The sequence below is a fragment of the Lampetra planeri genome, chromosome 3, assembly GCF_965212315.1.
Source record: "Lampetra planeri chromosome 3, kcLamPlan1.2.h2, whole genome shotgun sequence".
In the NCBI taxonomy this organism is placed as follows: domain Eukaryota; kingdom Metazoa; phylum Chordata; class Hyperoartia; order Petromyzontiformes; family Petromyzontidae; genus Lampetra; species Lampetra planeri.
In genome coordinates, this window is record NC_136109.1 from 11,755,887 (window position 1) to 11,773,660 (window position 17,774).

Consider the following 17,774-nt stretch of genomic DNA (forward strand, 5'->3'; position numbering starts at 1 on the left):
CGATAAACTGACATGGATTCTCTGTGGTCGGTCCCACCAGCCCCCCCCACTTCCGTGGCCTTACCCCTGAGATGCTGAGCCCTGCTCCACTGAGCCCTGCCCCACTGAGCCCTGCCCCACTGAGCCCTGCCCCACTGAGCCCTGCCCCACTGGGCCCTGCCCCACTGAGCCCTGCCCCACTGGGCCCTGCCCCACTGAGCCCTGCCCCCCCTTGCCCCCCCCCCCAGTGGCGCTGCCCTCACAGCATGTGCTGTGCGTGGCGCACGGCGGTCTGCAGCGAGCGCCGCGTCACCAGCAGCCGCACCACCTCCTCGCCCTGCTTGGTGAGCTTGCGGCGCGCCTGGTCGTGCGTCACCATCGTCATGTCCCAGCCGTTCACCTGCACCACCACCGCCACATCAACCCGCATCGTCACCCACCGCCACCACCACCACATCAACCCGCATCGTCACCCACCGCCACCACCACCACATCAACCCGCATCGTCACCCACCGCCACCACCACCACATCAACCCGCATCGTCACCCACCGCCACCACCACCACATCAACCCGCATCGTCACCCACCACCACCACCCACCAAATGAACCCGCATCGTCACCCACGACGTCACCCACCACATCAACCCGCATCGTCACCCACGTCAAGTCCCAGCCGTTCACCTGCACCACCACCACCACATCAACCCGCATCGTTACCCACCGCCACTACCACCACATCAACCCGCATCGTCACCCACGACGTCACCCGCGACATGGCCATGGTCGACGACATCGTCACCGACAAACACGGGCAACATCGTAGCCACCATCACTGACACCACCGCCATCATCATCGACACCACCGCCATCATCGTCATCACTGACACGATCGCCATCATCATCATCACTGACACTATAGCCATCATCGTCATTGCCAACACCATCGCCATCATCATCACTGACACGATCGCCATCATCATCACTGACACTATAGCCATCATCGTCATTGCCAACACCACCGCCATCATCATCATCACCGACACCACCGCCATCATCATCATCACTGACACTACAGCCATCATCATCACTGACACTATAGCTATCATCGTCATTGCCAACACCATCACCAATACCGTCACTGCTTTCGTCAAAGTCACTACCAACATCACCACCAACACCACCACCATCACCATGGTTACTCTCATCAACCGTCACAGTCACTACCATCACCACCACCACCTCCTCACCACCACCTCCTCACCACCACCTCCTCACCACCACCTCCTCACCACCACCTCACCACCACCACCTCCTCACCACCTCCTCACCACCACCTCACCACCACCACCTCCTCACCACCTCACCACCACCTCACCACCACCACCTCCTCACCACCACCTCACCACCACCTCCTCACCACCTCACCACCACCTCACCACCACCACCTCCTCACCACCACCTCACCACCACCTCCTCACCACCACCTCACCACCACCTCACCACCACCACCTCCTCACCACCACCACCTCCTCACCACCACCACCACCTCCTCACCTGCATGATCTTGTCTCCCTCACGGAGGCCCGCCGCTTGAGCTGGCCCTCCCTGACTCACCCTGGTCACGTACACACCCTGCAAAGACAAAGATCCCCCGTGTAGCCTTTCAACAGACCGTTGGGACAAGTGCTGTTAGCGAGCAGCAGCAGCACCTACGGGAGGACGGGAGGCAGCGGGGAGACAGCGGGAGACAGCGGAGAAAGCGGGAGACGGGGAGACATGGGGAGACACGGGGGGAGACAGGGGGAGACAGCGGAGAAAGCGGGAGACGGGGAGACATGGGGAGACACGGGGGGAGACACGAGGGGAGACACGAGGGGAGACAGGGGGAGACACGGGGAGACACGGGGAGACACGGGGAGACAGCGGAGACAACCGGAGAGAGGGAGACAGGGGGAGACACGGGGAGACAGGGGGAGACACGGGGAGACAGCGGAGACACGGGGGGAGACACGGGGGGAGACACGGGGGGAGACAGCGGAGACAACGGGAGAGAGGGAGACACGGGGGGAGACACGGGGGGAGACACGGGGAGACGCTGCACCTTGTCCTTCTTGTCAAGCGAGTATGGGTTCTGCGCCGAGTCCTGGTCAATGCCGCCCCCGATGCTGAAGCCCAGGATGAGGTTCTCTCCCTGGCGCAGTTTGTGGATCTCAATCCGCTCCTGGGTACATCACCAACATCAACATCATCGTCACCGACAACTTCGACACCGTCAACATCACCGACAACTTCACCAACATCAACATCATCACCGACAACTTCACCAACATCAACATCATCACCGACAACTTCACCAACATCATCACCAACATCAACATCATCATCACCACCGACAATGTCACCAACATCATCATCATCATCACCGACAACTTCACCAACATCATCATCATCACCGACAACTTCACCAACATCAACATCATCATCACCGACAACTTCACCAACATCATCATCACCGACAACTTCACCAACATCAACATCATCACTGCCAACTTCAACAACATCATCATCACCGACAACTTCAACAACATCATCATCATCATCACCGACAACTTCACCAACATCATCATCATCACTGACAACTTCACCAACATCATCATCACCGACAACTTCACCAACATCATCATCACCGACAACTTCAACACCGTCAACATCATCACCGACAACTTCACCAACATCATCATCATCACCAACAACTTCACCAACATCAACATCACCGACAACTTCACCAACATCAACATCATCACCGACAACTTCACCAACATCATCATCACCGACAACTTCACCAACATCATCATCATCACCGACAACTTCACCAACACCGTCAACATCATCACCGACAACTTCACCAACATCATCATCATCACAGACAACTTCACCAACATCAACATCATCACCGACAACTTCACCAACATCAACATCATCACAGACAACTTCACCAACATCAACATCATCACTGACAACTTCAACAACATCATCATCACCGACAACTTCAACAACATCATCATCATCATCACTGACAACTTCAACAACATCATCATCACCGACAACTTCACCAACATCATCATCATCACTGACAACTTCACCAACATCATCATCACCGACAACTTCACCAATATCATCATCACCGACAACTTCAACACCGTCAACATCATCACCGACAACTTCACCAACATCATCATCATCACAGACAACTTCACCAACATCAACATCATCACTGACAACTTCAACAACATCATCATCATCACCGACAACTTCACCAACATCAACATCATCACTGACAACTTCACCAACATCAACATCATCACCGACAACTTCACCAACATCAACATCATCACAGACAACTTCACCAACATCAACATCATCACTGACAACTTCCCCAACATCAACATCATCACCGACAACTTCACCAACATCAACATCATCACAGACAACTTCACCAACATCAACATCATCACCGACAACTTCACCAACATCATCATCATCACCGACAACTTCACCAACATCATCATCATCACCGACAACTTCACCAACATCAACATCACCGACAACTTCACCAACATCAACATCACCGACAACTTCACCAACATCATCATCATCACCGACAACTTCACCAACATCAACATCACCGACAACTTCACCAACATCAACATCATCACCGACAACTTCAACACCGTCAACATCATCACAGACAACTTCACCAACATCATCATCATCACCGACAACTTCACCAACATCAACATCACCGACAACTTCACCAACATCATCATCATCACCGACAACTTCACCAACATCATCATCATCACCGACAACTTCACCAACATCAACATCATCACAGATAACTTCACCAACATCAACATCATCACCGACAACTTCAACACCGTCAACATCATCACAGACAACTTCACCAACATCATCATCATCACCGACAACTTCACCAACATCAACATCACCGACAACTTCACCAACATCATCATCATCACCGACAACTTCACCAACATCAACATCACCGACAACTTCACCAACATCATCATCATCACCGACAACTTCACCAACATCAACATCATCACAGATAACTTCACCAACATCATCACCGACAACTTCAACACCGTCAACATCATCACAGACAACTTCACCAACATCATCATCATCACCGACAACTTCACCAACATCATCATCATCATCATCGACAACTTCACCAACATCATCATCATCATCACCGACAACTTCAACATCGTCAACACCGCCATCAACATCACCACCGCTAACATCAACACCGTCATGACCAACATCATCATCATCACCGACAACTTCACCAACATCATCACCGACATCACCACCGCCAACATCATTAACGCCACCAACATCAACAACAACATCACCATCAACACCACCAACATCACGTATGTACGTTGAACTTCTTTCGCACTGTACGTAGCCAACCGTGATAATCGAAGGTTCCCACATCACCAACGCCAACATCAAGGACAAAGGTCCCCCGTGTAGCCTTGACAGACTGTCGGGGCAAGTGCTGTTAGCGAGTAGCAGCAGCAGCAGCAGCTATGAAGGCCGGCACTGTGGCACACGAGGGGGTGGGTGGCCAGCTCCCCAACATCGCCAACATCATCACCATCAACAACATCAACACTATCACCATCAACAACATCAACACAATCACCATCAACAACATCAACAACATCAACACCATCAACAACATCAACACCATCAACAACATCAACACTATCACCATCAACAACATCAACACAATCACCATCAACAACATCAACACTATCACCATCAACAACATCAACAACATCAACACTATCACCATCAACAACATCAACAACATCAACACCATCAACAACATCAACACCATCAACAACATCAACACTATCACCATCAACAACATCAACACTATCACCATCAACAACATCAACAACATCAACACCATCAACAACATCAACACCATCAACAACATCAACACTATCACCATCAACAACATCAACACAATCACCATCAACAACATCAACACTATCACCATCAACAACATCAACAACATCAACACTATCACCATCAACAACATCACCAACATCACCATCGCCAACATCAACATCAACAACATCAACACCATCAACAACATCAACACCATCACCATCAACAACATCAACAACATCACCATCAACAACATCAACACTATCACCATCAACAACATCAACACGATCACCACCACGACCACCACACCACCACCACCACACCATCACCACCACCATACCACCACCACCACGACCACCACACCACCACCACACCACCACCACACCATCACCACCACACCATCACTACACCATCACGACCACACACCACACCACCACCACACCACCATCACCACCACCACACCACCACCACCGCCTCACCACCACACCACCATCACGACCACCACACCACCACCACCACACTACCACCACACCATCACCACCACCCCTACACCACCACCATCACCACACCATCACCACACCATCACCACCACCCCCACACCACCACCACCACCACACCATCACCACACCATCACCACCACCCCTACACCACCACCATCACCACACCATCACCACCACCCACACACCATCACCACCCCACCACCACACCACCGCTCACCACCACACCATCACGACCACCACACCACCACCATCACGAACACCACACCACCACACCATCACCACCACCCCCACACCATCACCACCACCCCCACACCACCACCACACCATCACCACCACCCCCACACCATCACCACCACCACACCACCACCACACCATCACTACCACCATCACCACCACCCCCACACCATCACGACCACCACACCACCACCACCATCACCACCACCACACCATCACCACCACCCCCACACCACCACCACCACACCATTACCACCACCACCACACCATTACCACCACCACCACACCATCACCACCACCACACCATCACCACCACCACACCATCACCACCATCACCACCGCTCACCACCACTGTGGTGACGGGATCTCCCGGCGCGAAGGAAGCCATGGCGACGTGACGCCATCCACGCGGCGATTACGTCATCAACATCTGCACCGTGTACATGACGCAATCAGCGCGGCGACATCGGCGTGACGTCATCGGTGTCTCTGATATCAGAATATATTCAGAACTGGAGGAATCCGATGATCTACCCGGCAATTTTTTTTTCTACAGATGTCCAGTAAGGGGGCAGGCCATAATGGTACAACAAACAATGCAAAAACACGATAGGGGTGCAAAGTATAGAAAAGGTGAATAACTTTCAAATGTTTACGCGCATAAAACTCAACTGTGTTTTGTTATCTTGCCAGGTCAGGCCCACTGAGCCATTAACTTGTTTTTCAGAAGCGACCTGTTTATCACAGATGACAGCTCGACAAAGTCATCTACCATGCGGAAAGCCATAGCAGCAAAAATCATCTCAATAATCTCAATAATCTGAATAATCTAAATGCAATTTTCTAAATGTGGAGGGAAACTTGGCCATTCTGAGCCCCTTTAGAGAGACACCCAGACCCAGGGCTTGGGCTTGAACCCAGGTGTTCAGTGACATGGGAAAGGCCATCATGAACCCCCCTGAGAGAGACACCCAGACCCAGGACTTGGGCTTGAACCCAGGTATTCAGTGACATGGGAAAGGCCATCATGAACCCCCCTGAGAGAGACACCCAGACCCAGGGCTGGGACTTAAACCCAGGTATGCCTTGTCCCTGACAAGGCCATTATGAACTCCTTGAGAGAGCCACCCAGACCCATGGCTTGGGCTTGAACCCAGGTATTCAGTGACATGGGAAAGGCCATTAATGAACCCCCCTGAGAGAGACACCCAGACCCAGGGCTAGGACTTGAACCCAGGTATTCAGTGACATGGGAAAGGCCATTATGAACTCCCTGAGAGAGACACCCAGACCCAGGGCTGGCACTTGAATCAGGTTGCCGTGTCTCTGACAAGGCGAGTTTGACTCGGTGACTTCCACGTGGCCATGATGAACCAGGCCTGACCTGGCCAGCATGAACCACTCGGACGAGGTTAACAGAGCAACGTCACCCGCGGTGGCGAGGAGATGTTAACTACCTCGCCTGGTATACAGGAGGTCGTGGGTTCGATCCCGACCCTGACGATGCCTGCTGCTGTATATTTTGAGTCTGCGTGCCTCTCTCATCATCATCATCACGGTGGCTAGGAGATGTTAACTACCTCGCCTGGTATACATGAGGTGGTGGATTCGATCCCGACCCTGATGACTCCTGCTGTATATTTGGGACTGTGTGTGTGTGTGTCTCTCTCTTATCATCATCACGGTGGCGAGGAGATGTTAACTACCTCGCCTGGTATACATGAGGTGGTGGGTTCGATCCCAAACCCTGACAGATTTTCCTCCGGTTTTTCCCTCCACGTTTCGAATCAACATCACCCGTTTAAAGAATTTGGCTGATTTAAATGTCCACGTGATGATGACGAGACACTTCGTTGAGCTATCGTTTGTGATAGCCAGGTCGCGTCTAAAAAAATAACAATTATGTAGCTCAGTGGGGCCTTACCTGGTAAAGTAAAATTAATTTTGTATACTCTTTGGGTCTTATGGTCAAGTGACTTAAATAGAAAATAATAGATCACGACGTTTCGATCGCAACACAAGCAATCGTCTCGTGTTGCGATCGAAACGTCGTGATATATTATTTTCTATGAATTCCCGCAGTCACAAAAGCTTTAAATCAAGATGGAATTTTTACTTCAATTTTTACTTTAAACTTTCGTGCCCGCAGGAATTCACATTTACGCTTCATTCGGTAAAGTCACGTACATATAATTTTTTGTTAATTAATTTAAATTACAAATAAAAGCAAAAACCCACGACGTTTCGATCGCAACACAATAATAGTTTGTCTTTTTATCGCGTTGTCGTTGCCCGCGATACCGCGTCTCGACAGCAGAGGGGAGCAGAGACACGGGGGTGGTGAGCGGGGTGAGGGGCCAGGTGGGCAACGTTGAACTTCTTTCGCACCGTACTGAGGGCGAGAGTTGTGGGGAGTGGTGCAGGTGGGAGTTTGATGAGGAGCAGGGAGGCGGCGGGGGGGGTGAGTGGTTTACGCGTGCGATGTGGCGTGCACATTTCCGTGGGGGATATTGAGTGAGTTGTGTGTCGTGGTGGGTGAGGAGGTGATCTGTCGCTGGGGTGAGGTGAGCGTTACGCGAGTGAAGGGTGTTATGGAGGTGAGGGGTGAGGTGTCCGTAGGTGAGGTTAGTGAGGGTCGTAGTGGCGAGCCGTACGTTATGAGAGCGAGGCGTGTACCATGTTGGTGAGCTGTTATTGGGGTGAGGTGAGCGTTATGCGAGTGAGGGGTGTTATGGAGGTGAGGGGTGAGGTGCCCGTAGGTGAGGTTAGTGAGGGTCGTAGTGGCGAGCTGTGTGTTATGAGAGCGAGGCGTGTACCATGTTGGTGAGCTGTTATTGGGGTGAGGGGCTGTTGCGAGAGTAAGGTGAGTGTCGTGGTGGTGAGGGTCAGTATCATTGAGGTGAGTGTCGTGGTGGTGAGAGTCTCATTGAGGTGAGTGTCGTGGTGGTGAGGGTCAGTGTCATTGAGGTGAGTGTGGTGGTGGTGAGGGTCAGTGTCATTGAGGTGAGTGTCGTGGTAGTGAGGTATCATGAGCTCGAGGTGAGTGTGGTGGTGGTGAGGGTCAGTGTCATTGAGGTGAATGTGGTGGTGGTGAGGTATCATGAGCTCGAGGTGAGGTAGCTTGAGGTGAGTGTGGTGGTGAGGTATTATAAGCTTGAGGTGAGGGTGGTGGTGGTGAGGGTCAGTGTCATTGAGGTGAGTGTCGTGGTGGTGAGGGTCAGTGTCATTGAGGTGAGTGTGGTGGTGGTGAGGGTCAGTGTCATTGAGGTGAGTGTCGTGGTGGTGGTGAGGGTCAGTGTCATTGAGGTGAGTGTCGTGGTGGTGAGGGTCAGTGTCATTGAGGTGAGTGTGGTGGTGGTGAGGGTCAGTGTCATTGAGGTAAGTGTCGTGGTGGTGGTGAGGGTCAGTGTCATTGAGGTGAGTGTCGTGGTGGTGAGGGTCAGTGTCATTGAGGTGAGTGTCGTGGTGGTGAGGGTCAGTGTCATTGAGGTGAGTGTCGTGGTGGTGAGGGTCAGTGTCATTGAGGTGAGTGTGGTGGTGGTGAGGGTCAGTGTCATTGAGGTGAGTGTCGTGGTGGTGGTGAGGGTCAGTGTCATTGAGGTGAGTGTGGTGGTGGTGAGGGTCAGTGTCATTGAGGTGAGTGTCGTGGTGGTGAGGGTCAGTGTCATTGAGGTGAGTGTCGTGGTGGTGAGGGTCAGTGTCATTGAGGTGAGTGTGGTGGTGGTGAGGGTCAGTGTCATTGAGGTGAATGTGGTGGTGGTGAGGTATCATGAGCTCGAGGTGAGGTAGCTTGAGGTGAGTGTGGTGGTGAGGTATTATAAGCTTGAGGTGAGGGTGGTGGTGGTGAGGGTCAGTGTCATTGAGGTGAGTGTGGTGGTGGTGAGGGTCAGTGTCATTGAGGTGAGTGTCGTGGTGGTGGTGGTCAGTGTCATTGAGGTGAGTGTCGTGGTGGTGAGGGTCAGTGTCATTGAGGTGAGTGTGGTGGTGGTGGTGAGGGTCAGTGTCATTGAGGTGAGTGTCGTGGTGGTGGTGGTCAGTGTCATTGAGGTGAGTGTCGTGGTGGTGGTGGTGGTGGTGAGGGCTACTGTGGTGAGGTTGTGAATCCACGAACGTGACGACTGAACCGTGAGTGAAAGGTCGTCTCGTATTGGCCACGTGGTGTCGGGGTGAGGATGGAGGGTTTCGGGTGAATTTTCGTGGTGGTGGTGGTGGTGAGTTGTAGGTCACTGGGGGTGGGGTGGGGGGGGGGTCACGAGGAGGGAGGGGTGAAATCGATAGATCCAATAACCGAGCAATTTGCCACCAATAATTGGTGGCGCTAATTGCACGGGTCGAGGGCTCATTACTTGAGGTCATTAGCCGCCCCGCTGGGCTGGTGGCCACGGCTCCTGCAGCCACCAGCGTCTCATGGAGACGCCAGAGATTTGTGTCGCCCGCACAAAGGCGCCTCTTGGCGTTTGTTTTTAGCTGATTTGCTCGATCCACTGCTGGAGGAGGGCCTGCTCGCCGCAACGCGGGCCTTCAGACGTTGTTGTGGTGGTGTTGTGGTGGTGGTGGTGGTGTGGTGGTGGTGGTGATGTTGTGGTGGTGATGTTGTTGTGGTGGTGGTGATGTTGTGGTGGTTGTTGTTGTTGTGATGTTGTTGTTGTGGTGGTGGTGTTGTTGTGGTGGTTGTTGTTGTGGTGGTGTTGTGGTGATGTTGTTGTGGTGTTGATGTTGGTTGGTGATGCTGTTGTTGTGGTGATGTTGTGGTGGTGATGTTGTTGTGGTGATGTTGTGGCGATGTTGTGGTGGTGATGTTGTGGTGATGTTGTGGTGGTGATGTTGTGGTGATGTGGTGGTGATGTTGTGGTGGTGATGTTGTGGTGATGTTGTGGTGGTGATGTTGTTGTGGTGATGTTGTGGCGATGTTGTGGTGATGTTGTGGTGATGTTGTGGTGGTGATGTTGTGGTGATGTGGTGGTGATGTTGTGGTGGTGATGTTGTGGTGATGTTGTGGTGGTGATGTTGTTGTGGTGATGTTGTGGCGATGTTGTGGTGGTGATGTTGTGGTGATGTGGTGGTGATGTTGTGGTGGTGATGTTGTGGTGATGTGGTGGTGATGTTGTGGTGGTGATGTTGTGGCGATGTGGTGGTGATGTTGTGGTGATGTTGTGGCGATGTTGTGGTGATGTTGTGGCGATGTTGTGGTGATGTTGTGGTGATGTTGTGGTGGTGATGTTGTGGTGATGTGGTGGTGATGTTGTGGTGGTGATGTTGTGGCGATGTGGTGGTGATGTTGTGGTGATGTTGTGGTGGTGATGTTGTGGTGATGTGGTGGTGATGTTGTGGTGGTGATGTTGTGGTGATGTGGTGGTGATGTTGTGGTGATGTTGTGGTGGTGATGTTGTGGTGATGTGGTGGTGATGTTGTGGTGGTGATGTTGTGGTGATGTGGTGGTGATGTTGTGGTGGTGATGTTGTGGTGATGTGGTGGTGATGTTGTGGTGATGTTGTGGTGGTGATGTTGTGGTGATGTGGTGGTGATGTTGTGGTGGTGATGTTGTGGCGATGTTGTGGTGTTGTGGTGATGTTGTTGTGGTGATGTTGTGGTGGTGATGTGGTGGTGATGTTGTGGTGTTGTGGTGATGTTGTTGTGGTGATGTTGTGGTGGTGATGTGGTGGTGATGTTGTGGTGTTGTGGTGATGTTGTGGTGGTGATGTTGTGGTGGTGATGTTGTGGTGTTGTGGTGATGTGGTGTTGATGTTGGTTGGTGATGCTGTTGTTGTGGTGATGTTGTGGTGGTGATGGCTCGGTTTTAGTGGTGGTTGGTGGCTTATATTTAAATTTCCACCGCGCGTGTACACACACACACGTTCACACTGACACGTTTATCTGAATCGGTTTTGGGCGTCCCCTAGGTCAACTCAGCCTCAAACGAGGACCTGTGTAAACATCGCCACTGGGAGAGACAAAGGCGGCCGGGCCACCCACCCCCTCGTGTGCCACCGTGGCGGCCTTCATAGGTGCTCGCTAACAGCACTTGCCCCAACAGTCTGGTAGAGGCTACACGGGGGATCTTTGTCTTTGTCTCCTTCATAGGTGCCGCTGCTCCTCGCTAATAGCACTTGCCCCAACAGTCTGTTAGAGGCTACACGGGGGATCTTTGTCTTTGTCTCCTTCATAGGCGCTGCTGCTGCTACTCGCTAACAGCACTTGCCCCGACAGTCTGTTAGAGGCTACACGGGGGATCTTTGTCTTTGTCTCCTTCATAGGTGCCGCTGCTCCTCGCTAATAGCACTTGCCCCAACAGTCTGTTAGAGGCTACACGGGGGAGCTTTGTCTTTGTCTCCTTCATAGGCGCTGCTGCTGCTACTCGCTAACAGCACTTGCCCCGACAGTCTGTTAGAGGCTACACGGGGGATCTTTGTCTTTGTCTCCTTCACAGGTGCTGCTGCTCCTCGCTAATAGCACTTGCCCCGACAGTATGTTAGAGGCTACACGGGGGAGCTTTGTCTTTGTCTCCTTCATAGGCGCTGCTGCTACTCGCTAACAGCACTTGCCCCGACAGTCTGTTAGAGGCTACACGGGGGATCTTTGTCTTTGTCTCCTTCACAGGTGCTGCTGCTCCTCGCTAATAGCACTTGCCCCGACAGTCTGTTAGAGGCTACACGGGGGAGCTTTGTTTTTGTCTCCTTCATAGGTGCTGCTGCTCCTCGCTAATAGCACTTGCCCCGACAGTCTGTTAGAGGCTACACGGGGGATCTTTGTCTTTGTCTCCTTCACAGGTGCTGCTGCTCCTCGCTAATAGCACTTGCCCCGACAGTCTGTTAGAGGCTACACGGGGGATCTTTGTCTTTGTCTCCTTCACAGGTGCTGCTGCTCCTCGCTAATAGCACTTGCCCCGACAGTATGTTAGAGGCTACACGGGGGAGCTTTGTCTTTGTCTCCTTCATAGGCGCTGCTGCTACTCGCTAACAGCACTTGCCCCGACAGTCTGTTAGAGGCTACACGGGGGATCTTTGTCTTTGTCTCCTTCACAGGTGCTGCTGCTCCTCGCTAATAGCACTTGCCCCGACAGTCTGTTAGAGGCTACACGGGGGATCTTTGTCTTTGTCTCCTTCATAGGCGCTGCTGCTACTCGCTAACAGCACTTGCCCCGACAGTCTGTTAGAGGCTACACGGGGGATCTTTGTCTTTGTTGCGTGCCTCGCCTGTGAAGAGCAGGCGGCATCGTCGTTCGCAGTTGTCGATGTGGCCACGGGGCTGCTGATGAGACTCAACGCGAGTTGAAACCCCACGTGGGCAGCACTGCCCCTGACAGCACTGCCCCTGACAGCACTGCCCCTGACAGCACTGCCCCTGACAGCACTGCCCCTGACAGCACTGCCCCTGACAGCACTGCCCCTGACAGAGCCAATCGTGTTGCTTTATGGGGTATTTGAGTAGCCGCTTGTTTGTGTATATGTTGCGACTGGTAACTGCTGCTGGCTCGGAGCTTTCTCTCAATGGGATCCCTTGTTGTGAGCTTGTGTGGGGAAAGGTGGGGGGGGGGGGGAGCGGTGGCGCAGCGGTTAGCGCGCCTTGCGCTACGAACCCGGTGCAGAGATCCGAGTTCGATTCCCGCTCACGGAACCCACCAACGCCAACACCAATGACGGCGATTATCTGAACCGGTCCTGGTGAGACTCCTCTTCCAGGTCGACTCAGCCCTAAAAAAATGAGTGCATGTAAACATCCCATAGACTCAACACTGCCCATAGACTCAACACTGCCCATAGACTCAACACTGCCCCATAGACTCAACACTGCCCCATAGACTCAACACTGCCCATAGACTCAACACTGCACCATAGACTCAACACTGCACCATAGACTCAGCACTGCCCATAGACTCAACACTGCACCATAGACTCAACACTGCCCCATAGACTCAACACTGCCCATCTATGGTGCAGTGTTGAGTCTAAGCTTGGGGCATGCTGGGGGGGGGGGGGGCAGCGGGGGGGGGCAGCGGGGGGGGGCAGCGGGGGGGGGGGCGATCGATGGACCTTAATGGCCAAAGAGCGTGGTCTCCGCGGTCGATGTCTCAGTGGGGAGATCGTGGCCTTTAGCGCACGCAACGATTATCCACTCAGCGCAAACGAGATGCTGGGTCCGGCAGCGGGGGGGGGGGGGGGGTTAGACTCGGGGGTCAGGGCTGGGAGGGGGGGGGCTAGGATTAGTGTGTGTGGGGGGGGGGGGGTGTTGAGGTCAGGAGTGAGGATCAGGTAGGGTTGAGGGGTAGAGATTGGGGGTAGGGAGAGGGAGAGAGAGGGAGAGAGGGGTTGTATCCAGGTCAGGGGTGAGGATCAGGTAGGGTTGAGGGGTAGAGACTGGGGGTAGGGAGAGGGAGAGAGAGGGCTTGTATCCAGGTCAGGGGTGGAGGTGAGACGAGGGGTAGAGTCCAGGGGGAAATGATCAGACAGAGCTGAGGGGTAGAGATTGGAGGTACGGGAGAGAGAGAGATGTCGTGTTCAGCTTAGCTCGTGGTGGACGGGGTAAAGTTATAGTTATGGCTGTCGCCTGATGAAGGCGGTTGTAATCACCAGCGAAACGTCGAAACTCGAATTTCAAATGTTGTGTGTTTTACTCTGCAACGCACACGCGGCGTGTGCTGTCACGGCCACGTGCTGTTGACGCGACTACCCCCAAACTAGTTGGCTGCGTCGGGTGGTGGCGGGTTTGACGACACACATTTATATTGACGCGATCCTACCACCCCCCCCCCCCGCATAAAAAAACCCCTCTATTATTGATAATATTTCTCGCGAAAGCCCTACCACGGGTTAAACCGAGAGTGAGTAAGGTTGGAGGTGGTGTGGTAGGGGGCAGGGGGTAGGGGGCAGGGGGTAGGGGGCAGGGGGTCGGGGCAGGGGGTAGGGGGCAGGGGGTGGAGCGGTCCCCGAGGGCACGGCGACTCGACGTCACGCCGCGAGATGTAATACGTCCGGTTGAGTTTGAAGGCGTCGGGGGGGCGGGACCCGCACCCCCCCCCCCTCTCCCCATAGACGGCTCTGGGTTAGAGGAAATGAGTAAGAAAGTGGATTGGAGTGCGGTAAAGCATGAGAGCGGAGGAGTGTGAGAGGGTGGAGTGAGAGGGTGGAGTGAGAGGGTGGAGTGAGAGGGTGGAGTGAGAGGGTGGAGTGAGTGAGTGGAGTGAGAGTGTGGAGTGAGAGAGTGGAGTGAGAGGGTGGAGTGAGAGGGTGGAGTGAGAGAGTGGAGTGAGAGGGTGGAGTGAGAGAGTGGAGTGAGAGGGTGGAGTGAGAGGGTGGAGTGAGAGAGTGGAGTGAGTGAGTGGAGTCAGAGTGTGGAGTGAGTGTGAGAGGGTGGAGTGAGAGGGTGGAGTGAGAGTGGAGTGAGTGAGTGGAGTGAGAACGGAGGAGTGTGAGAGAGTGGAGTGAGAGGGTGGAGTGAGAGGGTGGAGTGAGAGGGTGGAGTGAGAGGGTGGAGTGAGAGGGTGGAGTGAGTGAGTGGAGTCAGAGGGTGGAGTGAGAGTGGAGTGAGTGTGAGAGAGTGGACTGAGAGGGTGGAGTGAGAGGGTGGAGTGAGAGGGTGGAGTGAGAGGGTGGAGTGAGAGGGTGGAGTGAGAGGGTGGAGTGAGAGGGTGGAGTGAGAGGGTGGAGTGAGAGTGGAGTGAGTGAGTGGAGTGAGAACGGAGGAGTGTGAGAGAGTGGACTGAGAGGGTGGAGTGAGAGGGTGGAGTGAGAGGGTGGAGTGAGAGGGTGGAGTGAGAGGGTGGAGTGAGAGGGTGGAGTGAGAGGGTGGAGTGAGAGGGTGGAGTGAGAGTGGAGTGAGTGAGTGGAGTGAGTGAGTGGAGTGAGAACGGAGGAGTGTGAGAGAGTGGAGTGAGAGGGTGGAGTGAGAGGGTGGAGTGAGAGGGTGGAGTGAGAGTGGAGTGAGTGAGTGGAGTGAGTGAGTGGAGTGAGAACGGAGGAGTGTGAGAGAGTGGAGTGAGAGGGTGGAGTGAGAGGGTGGAGTGAGAGGGTGGAGTGAGTGAGTGGAGTGAGAACGGAGGAGTGTGAGAGAGTGGAGTGAGAGGGAGGAGTGTGAGAGAGTGGACTGAGAGGGTGGAGTGAGAGGGTGGAGTGAGAGGGTGGAGTGAGAGGGTGGAGTGAGAGGGTGGAGTGAGAGGGTGGAGTGAGAGGGTGGAGTGAGAGTGGAGTGAGTGAGTGGAGTGAGAACGGAGGAGTGTGAGAGAGTGGACTGAGAGGGTGGAGTGAGAGGGTGGAGTGAGAGGGTGGAGTGAGAGGGTGGAGTGAGAGGGTGGAGTGAGAGGGTGGAGTGAGAGGGTGGAGTGAGAGTGGAGTGAGTGAGTGGAGTGAGTGAGTGGAGTGAGTGAGTGGAGTGAGAACGGAGGAGTGTGAGAGAGTGGAGTGAGAGGGTGGAGTGAGAGGGTGGAGTGAGAGGGTGGAGTGAGAGTGGAGTGAGTGAGTGGAGTGAGTGAGTGGAGTGAGAACGGAGGAGTGTGAGAGAGTGGAGTGAGAGGGTGGAGTGAGAGGGTGGAGTGAGAGGGTGGAGTGAGTGAGTGGAGTGAGAACGGAGGAGTGTGAGAGAGTGGAGTGAGAGGGTGGAGTGAGAGGGTGGAGTGAGAGGGTGGAGTGAGAGGGTGGAGTGAGAGGGTGGAGTGAGAGGGTGGAGTGAGAGGGTGGAGTGAGAGGGTGGAGTGAGTGAGTGGAGTGAGTGAGTGGAGTGAGAACAGAGGAGTGTGAGAGAGTGGAGTGAGAGGGTGGAGTGAGAGGGTGGAGTGAGAGGGTGGAGTGAGTGAGTGGAGTGAGAACGGAGGAGTGTGAGAGAGTGGAGTGAGAGGGTAGAGTGAGAGGGTGGAGTGAGAGGGTGGAGTGAGAGGGTGGAGTGAGAGGGTGGAGTGAGTGAGTGGAGTCAGAGGGTGGAGTGAGAGTGGAGTGAGTGTGAGAGAGTGGAGTGAGAGGGTGGAGTGAGAGTGGAGTGAGTGAGTGGAGTGAGAACGGAGGAGTGTGAGAGAGTGGACTGAGAGGGTGGAGTGAGAGGGTGGAGTGAGAGGGTGGAGTGAGAGGGTGGAGTGAGAGGGTGGAGTGAGAGGGTGGAGTGAGAGGGTGGAGTGAGAGGGTGGAGTGAGAGTGGAGTGAGTGAGTGGAGTGAGTGAGTGGAGTGAGAACGGAGGAGTGTGAGAGAGTGGACTGAGAGGGTGGAGTGAGAGGGTGGAGTGAGAGGGTGGAGTGAGAGGGTGGAGTGAGAGGGTGGAGTGAGAGGGTGGAGTGAGAGGGTGGAGTGAGAGGGTGGAGTGAGAGGGTGGAGTGAGAGTGGAGTGAGTGAGTGGAGTGAGTGAGTGGAGTGAGAACGGAGGAGTGTGAGAGAGTGGAGTGAGAGGGTGGAGTGAGAGGGTGGAGTGAGAGGGTGGAGTGAGTGAGTGGAGTGAGAACGGAGGAGTGTGAGAGAGTGGAGTGAGAGGGTGGAGTGAGAGGGTGGAGTGAGAGGGTGGAGTGAGAGGGTGGAGTGAGAGGGTGGAGTGAGAGGGTGGAGTGAGAGTGGAGTGAGTGAGTGGAGTGAGTGAGTGGAGTGAGAACGGAGGAGTGTGAGAGAGTGGAGTGAGAGGGTGGAGTGAGAGGGTGGAGTGAGAGGGTGGAGTGAGAGGGTGGAGTGAGAGGGTGGAGTGAGAGGTGGAGTGAGAGGGTGGAGTGAGAGGGTGGAGTGAGAGTGGAGTGAGTGAGTGGAGTGAGAACGGAGGAGTGTGAGAGAGTGGAGTGAGAGGGTGGAGTGAGAGGGTGGAGTGAGAGGGTGGAGTGAGAGGGTGGAGTGAGAGTGGAGTGAGTGAGTGGAGTGAGAACGGAGGAGTGTGAGAGAGTGGAGTGAGAGGGTGGAGTGAGAGGGTAGAGTGAGAGGGTGGAGTGAGAGGGTGGAGTGAGAGGGTGGAGTGAGTGAGTGGAGTCAGAGGGTGGAGTGAGAGTGGAGTGAGTGTGAGAGAGTGGAGTGAGAGGGTGGAGTGAGAGGGTGGAGTGAGAGGGTGGAGTGAGAGGGTGGAGTGAGAGTGGAGTGAGTGAGTGGAGTGAGTGAGTGGAGTGAGAACGGAGGA

The 17,774-nt window shown here is 54.0% G+C and overlaps 1 protein-coding gene across 2 annotated transcripts; it reads right to left on the minus strand.

Annotated features, from left to right (window-relative positions):
* Window positions 1-210: 210 nt before the first annotated feature.
* LOC144737774 (tax1-binding protein 3-like) lies at window positions 211-6,126 on the minus strand. Of its 2 annotated transcripts, none has more exons than XR_013589073.1 (4): window positions 4,482-5,390; window positions 2,083-2,202; window positions 1,536-1,613; window positions 211-379 (listed from the first exon to the last, which is right to left on the minus strand). XR_013589073.1 is itself a non-coding variant. In XM_078620635.1 (4 exons), exons 1-4 carry the CDS (start codon window positions 6,090-6,092, stop codon window positions 510-512), a joined length of 393 nt encoding a protein of 130 aa, XP_078476761.1. In that variant the 5' UTR covers window positions 6,093-6,126; the 3' UTR covers window positions 495-509. The 2 variants fall into 2 exon arrangements, 1 of the variants encoding a protein (XP_078476761.1); XM_078620635.1 differs by lacking the exons at window positions 211-379; window positions 4,482-5,390 and adding exons at window positions 495-662; window positions 6,051-6,126.
* Between the last annotated feature and the right edge of the window lie 11,648 nt (window positions 6,127-17,774).